Raw genomic sequence first — 11,105 nt, 5'->3', positions numbered from 1 at the left:
CGATCCTTGGGAGGGGAAAGTGATCCTTTGGACAATGTTTATTGAGGCACGTAAAGTCGACACACATGCGAAGGACTTTCGTGTTTTTCTTCGGCACCATCACTCGGGTTAGCTACCCAAGTGGCCTCGGTAGATATCTCTTTAATGAAACCAGCTTCTCTAAGTCGATCAATTTCGACAGCATGGCTTTGCGGTTTGGTTCCGAAAAACGTCGCAAAGGTTGTTTGATTGGTCTCGCTATTGGATCCAAGTTTAGGTGGTGGTCGGCAAGTTCCACAGGTACTCTGGCATGTCAGCTGGACACCATGCGAAGATTTTCCAGTGCTCACGGAGGAACTCGACGAGCGCGCTTTCCTATGCGAGGTCCATGTTTGTCGCGATGGACGTCGTTTTCTTTGGATCGGTTGGGTGGATCTGCACTTCCTTAGAATCTTTGGCGGTGTTGAAAGTTGATTCCTTGTTGGGCCTCCCTACGTCGGCAGCACATCATAATCAGTCATGAGCCTTGACGCTGCGTACTCGCACGCATCCCGAAAGTTTCGATAGTCGATGAAAATCATTGTCGCATTTATCGGCCGGCGTGAAGCTTCCTTTGAGCGTGATTGGTCCCTTAGGTCCAGGTAACCTCCAAAGCAAGTACGTGTAATGTGGTACCGCCATAAACCTGGCGTACGCTGGTCGCCCCAACAAAGCGTGATACTGCGATGGGAAATCCACAACTTCGAATTCCAACCTTTATATCCTGTAATTTTCTCGGGTCCCAAACTGAACGTCGAGATTGATCCTCCCCAGTGGGTAACTTGGCTTCTCTGGTGTGATGCCGTGGAAACATGTGTCGGTTGGTTTCAAATTTGCTAGGGAGATGTTCATCTTCCTTAGCGTATCTGCGTACATAAGGTTTAAACTCGCTGCCGCCATCTATAAACACTCGAGATACGTCGAATCACTGCAATTACTGCTGGTAAGATAAGTGCTGATTGCCACTGGTCGAGGAACTTGCTGCGGGTGATCCGCTATTGTAAAGCCAATATCTTGCCACGACCAATTTAGGTACTCAACCGTTGGTGGAGGCATCTTTTCTGCCATAAACACTTGCCGCGAGATTGCCTTCGAGCCATATTAGATGGCCTAGCTTTTTGAATCATCGAGACCGCACCATTATTGTTCGGATCAACATATGGAGGTGGTTGTGGTGCTGCCGCTATTCTGAGTTGATGTCGATTTTCGTCCGTGATCGTGGGAGGAGGTGGCAAGTGGATCTCACTCCTGGGCCCTTGGGGGTTTCTATTTGCTCTGCGTGAGCATTAGCCATCCTCGCGACCCGCAGCATTGCTTGGAAATTGCGGCAGTCTTTCTGCAGATGTCCTGATTGCCTTTTCCCATTGCTGTCGAGATAAAAATGCATCTGGCACGGCCCGTTCATCATATCTTCGGGAGTTACGAAAGATCTTTGAAACCTTGACCCGCTATTTTGCCTGTTATCTCTATTGTCGCCTTGCTGTGCATTACTTCTCTGGTAGTCATCTCTACTGTTTCCTCCATTGTTTCCCCGAAAGCCAGCCGATATTTGGCCAGGTGCATCGTAGCTTGAAAATTGACGGGGAAATCGGCGTCTATTTTGAAAATTTCGACTGCGATCCTCCTCTGGGGACCTATGTCGTTTGTTATGTACCGCATCTTCACCATCTGCCCATCTGTTTGCTATTTCCATTAATGTCGATACTGTTCTTGGGTTTGTCCTCCCCAAGTCCTCCACGAAATCTCCTCGTCGAACTCCTGCAACAAACGCATCTATCGCTCTTTCGTCGGATATATTTTTCGCCGAATTTTTTATGATGTTCCATATTTGGATGTACTTCCTCATTGATTCATCATGCTTTTGTCGACATGACCTCAACTCCTCTAGTGTCGCAGGTTTCTTGCGGAGTTGACCGGAAATTCTTGATAAACACGTCCTCAAAACTTTCCCAGTCTGTCGATGGAACCCGGGGAAGCTTCTTTATCCACGATCTGGCGGCTCCGCTCAGATGTATCTGGATGCTCTGCATGGCTGTCGCTCTGGTCCCGCCTATTAATTTTACTGTCTCGAGGTAATCGACTAGCCAATCCTCGGGGTCTTGCAGGCCATCGAATTTCTTGAAACTATCGGGTAGCTTGAATCCTGATGGAACTCGAGTTTTTCGGACCCGTCGTGTGAAACATGGGAGTCCACACATATCCTCTTCAGCAAGTTCTGGGGAATGTCGACGTTCCCTTCTTTCTTGTCGCGCTCTATCAACTCTGGCCTGAGTTGTTGTGTCTCTGGCTCCACTCGCTCTTGGTGGATCTTGCACTGCTGCGGTAGGTCTCGGACTATTTTGCCTTGCAGTTCCTTCGGGAGGTGTAGCTGTGAACGCTGCTCCCATGGCTCCACATCCTGCCATGGCCATGTTGTACAACGCTTCTCTTGGATCTCCGGGAGGTGGCCTGGACGCTAAGATGAAAGCTTGTGTCGCCATGTATCCTGCTTCCGGTGTTTTTGGGATAATATTCCCCCTCGTGTCGATTGACATAAAGGACATGTCGAGGTTTTGGATTAGAGTCTCTCTTTCAGCTTCCGGTATATTTTGCAGCCGAGATCTTGCTCTCCTCCGAGCTTCTCTGTGACTATCTCCCGAAGTTCCTGATTGTCGACTTAATTCCGCTCGTCGCTCGCTGACGCGGAAGCCGCCTCCTTTCTTCGTTCAAAGCAGCTGTCTCGTTTTTCCAATTCTCTTCTAGCTCGGGCGAGTCTATATTGATAAGCTTGCAGTTCTTCGACCGTAGCAGTTGTCTCCATTGGTTCAGAGCCATCCAAAGCTTTCGCAGCTCTATCCCATGCTGCTTGTGGAAGTTGAACTCTGACACGTGGTGTGGGCCCGACATATTTAGTGCCCAAACCTCTCCTTAGATCTGAGGGATCGACATAGGGGTTTCCCAAATCGTCGAAAGCCTCTGATGTTTCCTCTTGATCGCGACTTGCTTCTCCAATGGCATAAACTTGGTGATATTTTGGAGTTTTCACTTTGCTTGGTTTGGTGACACCATCATAGAGATTGGTGAAGACCTTCCCAATATTGATGGATTTGTCGATGAAGTCGAAGTCTGTCGGTGTCGCTCGAATCATCGCTTATATAGGAGTCCGCGAGATGACTCGAAGGACATGCCGGCGAAGATCTTGGCGAGTTTTTCGCTTGCCCTGCTGCCGATGAAGCGTGGCGATGAAATCTCCTCGTCGCTTGACTCGATGGATGATATTGAGTTTGAGGAGTCGGGACCAACCGCCGATAATCCCGACGAGATCAGAACTTCGAGACGATACGCTCCTTCTTTCTCGACGCGGAAGTGGAACTTTCCAAACGTCATCTTCATGGGCTCCTCCAGATACGCATATGCATCCAAACGGGAGGGCGGGTGAGGAACAAAATCAACGAGACCAGTTTCGATCTGTTTACCTCTGTCCATGATGTTGCTTGCTACTGATGAAGTCGACGATCTTGAACGTGCCATCGAGATCAGCTCCTTGTCGCCTCTAGATCCCCACAGACGGCGCCAATTGACAAGGTATTAACTTGTCAATGCCTACGGATTGTAGACTAGGGTTTAGTTAGATGTAGAGGGCAAGTAGATCTCGAAGGTTTCAGCCGAAAAGTACTCGACGAATATAAAACTAGGGTTGTGTTGACGGTAGATTCGATCCTTTCTTTGTCCCTCGACCCCCCTTATATAGGAGGTGGAGCCGAGGGATTCGTATTGTACAAGTTACGTAGTCCGGGAGGGTTTCTAACTCATCCCGCAAGATTACAAACATCATCTCCTAATACAACTCTAGCTTTCCTTAATAAGAACTTGGGCTTCCGATTCTTCTTATTCTTCGAGTCGTGGGCCTTCAGTAAACCCCGGGTACTATCTTCGGCAGGCCCATTGGGGATGCCTATGTCAAGGGGAAACCCTAGACTACCAGTACCAGACTCACGCGAGACAGCCCCCAGTTCCCTTCGCCAGCCGCCAGTCCCCTTCGCCAGCCCCCAGTTCCCGCCGGCCCCCAGTTCCCGCCGGCCGCCGCCACTCCCCTCCCCGCCGAGGCGTCGTCCCCGTAGCCACCTCCCCGTCGTCCCGCCAGGTTCCCTTCCGGCCTTCCTCTCCCCGTCCCCGTAGCCACCCTCACCTCCCGTCGTCCCCTCCGGCTCGGGACTCCGTAGCACGGCTTCTTCAACCCGGCTGCACGACGTGGGCGTCATCAAGTCCGGCACGTCCGTCGGCCGGCGCGTCGATTGAGCGTAAGTCCATTTCCTTTTCTCATGGTCAGATGTAATGAACCTGCAACTTGCCTATAACTCTATATGATCCATGTCCTCTTTAATTTGCGTAAGTCCATTGCTGCAACATGTCCTCTTTAATTTGCAATCTGTCTATTCTAAATGAGCATTAGAAATTCTTCATGTGTAACCTGTAGTCCTGTACCGTATGAGCATTAGAAATTCTTCATGTCTAGCCTTCTAACCTGTACCGTATGACTGTATGAGCATTAGAAAGTCTATATGATCCTTTTAAATTTGCAATCTGCCAATCCTTATTTTAATTTGCAACCTGCCAATCCCTATTTTAAATTGCAACCTGTAGCCCTGTACCATATGTGTTGTAATTTGTAAATATATGAATCACTGGTTAAGAGCTTTGTGTTTGACAGTTAGAACCATTTTAGGTAGCAACCTGCCAATCCCTATTTTAATTTGCAACCTGTAGCCCTGCCATTAGCAATGGGCATAGCAATTCCATGTCCTGTACCATATGTGTTGTACATATATAAAATCTGTCTTAATTATACTATATGATTTGCAAAAAATTTAACACAAGTTATTCTCTACTTATTTCATAGATGGCCGAAGCTGAGAATCAAATGGATATGGAGGAACCTGAGAATCAAATTGTGTCAATGGAGTTCCGCTCGGGTTCATTACATGAGGAGTTTGGTTCGGTTCACAGCCATCACATGAGGAGTTCGGCTCGGTTCACAGCCATCACAAACTTCACATGCACGTGACAACAGCAACAATACACCGAAGATCCAATTGATGTTGACAAGGAGCACCGTGAAAGAGCAGGGAAGGAGGGTGATGGCAGACCGGTCAGAGTGGTGGGGGCACTTCGTCAAGATCAAAGACAACAATGATGTGGTGATTGCTGCTAAGTGCAAGTACTGCTCACGGCAAGTGAAGGCTGAAACAGATAGACATGGTACATCTGGAATGAAGAGGCATTTCAATGTTTGCAAGAGGAATCCTCACAAGTTCAACAAAGATCCAACGCAAGGGACCATCCAAGCAACTTATGGAGGTGCAGTTGGGACTTGGAAGTTTGATCCAGATGCTATTAGGATAGCTTTTACTGAGATGATCATTGCAGACGAGTTGCCATTTGCTTTTGGTGAGAAGGCAGGCTTTAGGAAATTTATGTCCATAGCTTGCCCACGCTTCACTGTCCCATCTAGAAGAACAACCACTAGAGACGTTGTCAAGATGTTTTTCAAAGAGAAGACGTTGTCAAGATGTTTTTCAAAGAGAAGGCGAGGCTGAAGAAATTCTTCAAGGATTCTTGTCAAAGAGTTTGTCTAACAACAGATTGTTGGACATTTCAGCAGCTAGATGGTTACATGACTGTGACAGAAATTCTTCAAGGATTCTTGTCAAAGAGTTTGTTGCAGCAGTTGTTGATCCAAGATACAAACTATCTCCATACACACATGCAGTAGTTGAAGAAATATTTGGACAGGAAAGAGGACTGCTAGTTTGGGTAGCAGTTACCACATCTGTGAACGCTTTGTTTGAAGAGTATACAAAGTTGTATGCTCCTGATGAAGTAACAGCTGAAGTGGAAAATTCAACTACATCAAAGGGAGGACGCCAAGGCATGCTAAAAGATGTCATTGCAAAGAAGCTGAAGATGAACAATGGTGCAAGTAGCAACTCCAAGTCCGAACTTGACAAATATCTAGCTGAAGATACTGAAGATGTGGAGATGAAGTTGGACATTCTTGCTTGGTGGAAGATCAATGAAAGCCGGTTTCCAGTCTTAGCTCACTTGGCACGTGATGCGCTTGCTATTCCAATCTCGAGTGTTGCATCAGAGTCTGCCTTCAGCACAAGTGGACGGATTTTAGATGACTTCCGTACCTCCCTTACTCCTTTTATGCTGGAAGCTCTAGTTTGTGGACAAGATTGGCTTAGAAGGACTACTCCAATTGATATCCAGGAGAGTATGGAGGAGCTAGCTGTGATTGAAAAAGGTATGATCTTCGCTCATGTTTATGTTTGTGTAACTGTCTTGTGCTTCATTATCACAATATCACTAATTCTATTTTTACATTGTTTGCTGCATGTCAATAGAGCTTATTGAAGAATTTGGTGGCCTGCACATTAGCAAAGGAAAAGCTGATAAAAAGAGGGCATGCATTAGCAAACCTGTTGAAAGCATGTCCATTTCCAAACCTGGAACATGATCTTTGTATGTAAGCATCTTCACTTGCTGACATGTTTTTATTGGTGTACATTTCGAGTCATATGAAATCTATTCCTTGTCATATGAAATCGAAACAGTAGATCTGACCCAAAGTATTCAAATGTACATGTACTATATACTGCTAGCTTACCTTGCAATTCTTATTTCCAATGGACTATATACTGCTAGCTGACCCAAAAGTATTCAATGGACTATTATACTGCTAGCTTACATTGCATTGTTATTTTCAATGGACTATATAGTATATACTGCTAGCTAACCCAATCTTATTCAATGGACTATATGTTGACCCTAAAGTAAGTTTTATCTGTTTGCCCAAATACAACCAGACTACCAGAACATGTTTACCTTGCAATTGTTATTTCCAGGTTAGAGAACTATAATCTGCTAGCTTCCGTAACACACTAACAATCTAACATTTTGTCCCCTTTTAGGTTCAAGCCGTGGAGCGTGGACTTGCTGCTCACCGAGGACTGGAGGTGGACGTAGCCTTGATGCTCACTGCTTGCTGCCGTTTGTTTGGTTGGTTTGAAGTTGGGTGCTGGCTTGCTGGTTCTTGGTGCATTGGTGGTGCACTGCTGCTCACTGTTTGAGTGTCTGTTTGAAACTTAAAATTTATGTCATGTGGTGAATTTGTAATGCTGCATTGTTTCCTCGACTACGTACTATTGTGCTACTGCAGTACTGCTACTTGTTTGTTGTTTCTTATGCCCTTATGCTATATCTCTTGTTGCTATGTTGAATTGCTGTCAAAATATCATCAAAATAGGGCAGAAGTGCTGTCAAAATTTTGTCTGAAACAATGCTGAAACGCTACAGTTTTTTTGGTTTACTGTATAAATCAGGCTATTCAGGATTTCCCGATCCCGGTACCCGAATCGGGTACCCGAATTGTCGGGATTGACATTTGTAGGTGCAATTTCGGGTGTCATTTCCCAGCTCCCGAAATAGTTTTTTCCCGAATTTCCCGTCCCGAATTTTCGGGATTTTCCGAACGCCCAGAGAGACCGTATGGAACCAACTATCGATGTGACCTTTGGTATCGTTGTATACACGTATGAATCGTACGTAAATTTCTGGCCGGCCAGCCGAATCGGAAACTAAAAGGAAAAGGAAAAGCCCAAAATATAGATTCAAGCCCATCTTAAAACGTTAATTGTTTTTTTTCCTGCAGTGTATAGTAAGCCTATATAAACTTTTTGGGCCCCTAATTTTTCTGGGCCGCCCCGCCAGACCCCCCCAAGGGCCGGCCCTGCCGAAAGGGCCAAAATAGCTTGGGTTGAATCAAACCCATTGGTAAACCATAGAGTGAGGGATTTATCCTATCACTAGTTGAATGTATGTGCGTTATCACGGTTTATTGTTAAATATATATGTACGTGGAAAAAACATCCATCCCGTGCTATTTGAAAATTTTAAATTTTATTGTGCATAATTTAGCATCATGTTTTACAGAGCAAAGCGGGAAGAAATATATCTCTCTATAAAATTTGTATATGGTTATATGGACATGCATAGAAAAAGACAGTTCTCTCGTTGCACTTCTAAGAGCATCACCAGTAGTACCCTTAAACCCTCAAACCCTCATAAATAACCGTTTTTCTACGGGTTAGAATGAAAAAAATGCAAAGATTAGAACCCCTAAACCCCTAAATAATTTTGAGGGTTGGACCCCGGGTTGCCCTCCCAACCTTTAAAACTGAGGGTTGGAGAGGGGAAACAACCCCAACCCCTATTCCTCCACTGTGGGAAATAACCGTTTTTTACGGGTTTGAGGGTTCTAGTATTTGCCCCTATTTTTCAACCCTTATAAGTGCCAAAAATGCCCATTCTCAACCCTTAAAATGGTTTGAGGGTTTGAGGGTTTAGGGGTACTACTAGTGATGCTCTAAGCCTAGCAGTCTGATGCTAATTTTAGAACCTTGATACATTGTGCATTGTCGAAAACTGGTGTGCTCCTAGAAAGGAAACAAAAGTTCAAAACCATGTGCAAGCTTCTGGTTCTTACACCATAAGGAGGCATGACATATTTTTACATTTTCTGCATGCTTATATAATGGAATCAGAAACATAATATCAGGAAAAGCTAGGCTTAGAAGTTCAGTAACATGAGACACACATTTTAAATTTATCTGTAGTTAGATTAGTTCATTATAATTGAGCGTAGAACTGAATTTTGTCTTCGGAACTTTATAGAAAGGAACAAACGCTGCTCTGGATGCAGTATCAGGTTTGTTTGCAAGTTTATCCCCTGAAGGCACTTATTTCTTCAATTTCCTTTCGTTTCACGCATTTACCATGCTAGGTCTTACTGCATCTATGTCATCTCTAATATGTTGCTCAAATAAATATCACTTATCACACACACCGTCATTTGGAAACCCAGTTCCACACATTTAAATAAATTTATGATTATAGACATCGACATGGTTAGTTGATCCTTAGCTGAAACCAGAAGTTGATGGTCTTGGTCTATAGGTACCTATTCCGGAGAAAGACAAGCAGGGAAAGAAAAGAAGCGAGCTGCAGGATCTGGTACTTTATTAGCATCCACCTATTCTAGTAAATATTTGGAGCCATCGTAATGATATAAGTTTTTGAAAACTTTTCTAGGTAGGCAAAACCCTTCACTTTCTAAGCCAATTGAGGGTGTTAGCTTTGATATGTACAAAGAAATCGTTCTTCCAATGAAATCAGAACATGTTTGCAAAAGATATATATATATATATTGCTGGAAAATGCAATGCACATCCATAATTTAGTAAAAACTGAAGCTGGAACATTTTGGCAGACTGCTAATTGTAAGGACGATCCTCTGTGACATCGCCTCTTATTCACTACAGACGTGTAAAACAAAAAGAAACTAATCCGAAACAGATTTTTTGCTTGAAGAGGGGCAGCAGCTATAACCTGCTCTTTATCAGGTGAGTATTGATGATGATGCTCTGGAGATTGATATAGAGGTTAAACCTGATTTAGCTGGCACCTAAAACCCTACTCCATCAAAAATCAATTAGGTACAAAGAAGCGCAAGCGCTTTTACTGAATCTACACATTTTGCTACCTTTAATAGTAAAGATTGTTGATAACACATTTCTGATTGCAACATCAAATTAGGGCCATGTTTCATAGGACATGGATCCACCTATTACCCAGATTGCATGGAACCCACCAGGTAAGTTTTCATGCGTGTTGCATAATTAGTTTTCTAAGACAATAGTTAAAATTTGCGTTGCTAATGTTATGTAGCTTATGTTTTAGCATACCATGCTGTATCTGACAATCTATGCAAATATGTACCAGAATAGAATCGATTGGAAATATGCACTCGAGATAAAAGTAAAAAAGGTTGCCATAATTTACCTGTACCATGAAGATGTTTCTGCATAAAAATAGCAGCAGCTAGAACAATTAACATCATAATAATTACCACCACTTTCAAATGCACATGTATTGTGATTTCCCCTTACCATGAAGATATCTCCTGGGATTTTATAGTTGATTACTTGAGAGGCTTAATGATCTGATGAACGGAAAGCTGATAAAAGGCTTCTGCCACAAAGTAGTGTTCTTGCTGACTATATTGTTCACATAGTTTAACGTGACGCTCACTATTTATACCTGCAGTCGTAAAATAGAGCGATTATAAAGATTAATATTGGAGTATCTTGTATTACTTATATAGTCACACACCACTTGTTGAATGGCATTGTTGAAAAATTATGGTTACAGGGGTTACTGAGATGGCTATGGTAAATCAGATCGAGAAAAATGTAGCTACGAGCTACCAACCGAGTCACAGAAGAAGCCGCCATTTTCTCTTCAGGTGATTGAAACTATAATGTTTTCTTAAGTATTTTTCTGTTCCATCAGAAACAACAACCAATTGTTGCAGAATAAATAGTCAATATCAATGCATTTATGGGCAATGTAAGTAGAACATACCACATACTCTTTATCATCTCTCAGACTTGATCATCTGGTTACTGCTCGTTGCATACCGTCCCCTCTCACAAACAAATTCATAGAACTTGAGCACTGTGCACGTGTTCTCCTCCACCTCCAACTTATATCTCTGCTAGTAAAGAACGTATTGTTTGCTCTGACAGACACTTCATCATGTTGTACTGTGATCCAAATTTATTATAAAGGGAGGCTAACTTCTGACTCTGCTACGTTTCGGCCCAAGCCGGTACGGATTGTTGCCAACGTCTATATATACCTCTTGTAAGCCACCGGCTAGGGTTTATCAGAATATAAGATATCTCACGGTGTTTGTAAATACTCCCCGATATAGTGAAGTTTTGCTGGCTGGTGCCCGTGATGTTTTCCCCTTCTGTGTTGGAAGGGGTTTTTCACGTTAAAATCTTGTGTCCCCTGCATGTGTTCCTTTATCGTTATTCGTTATTTGCTTGTCGCGTTTATAACAAGTGGTATCAGAACCCAAGTTTCAATCTGCGGTTTGCAACATGTCTTCTTTGAAATTCGATCTATTACACCACGAGATTTTCTCGTGTCAAGTGAAGATGAGGGCGATCCTCGCCCGAACTTCTGATCCGGATGAAGCT

General features: G+C 43.8%; 1 protein-coding gene across 1 annotated transcript; it reads left to right on the top strand.

Moving 5' to 3' along the window:
* The first annotated feature begins 5,895 nt into the window (after positions 1-5,895).
* On the top strand, positions 5,896-7,017 carry LOC124652033 (zinc finger BED domain-containing protein RICESLEEPER 2-like). Its single transcript, XM_047191056.1, has 3 exons — positions 5,896-6,304; positions 6,405-6,522; positions 6,972-7,017. Exons 1-2 carry the CDS (start codon positions 5,929-5,931, stop codon positions 6,515-6,517), a joined length of 489 nt encoding a protein of 162 aa, XP_047047012.1. The 5' UTR covers positions 5,896-5,928; the 3' UTR covers positions 6,518-6,522; positions 6,972-7,017.
* Positions 7,018-11,105: the final 4,088 nt, after the last annotated feature.

This window comes from Lolium rigidum, chromosome 5 (genome assembly GCF_022539505.1).
Source record: "Lolium rigidum isolate FL_2022 chromosome 5, APGP_CSIRO_Lrig_0.1, whole genome shotgun sequence".
In the NCBI taxonomy this organism is placed as follows: domain Eukaryota; kingdom Viridiplantae; phylum Streptophyta; class Magnoliopsida; order Poales; family Poaceae; genus Lolium; species Lolium rigidum.
The sequence above is the reverse complement of the archived record's forward strand: the minus strand, read 5'-3'. Positions and strand labels throughout refer to the sequence as shown.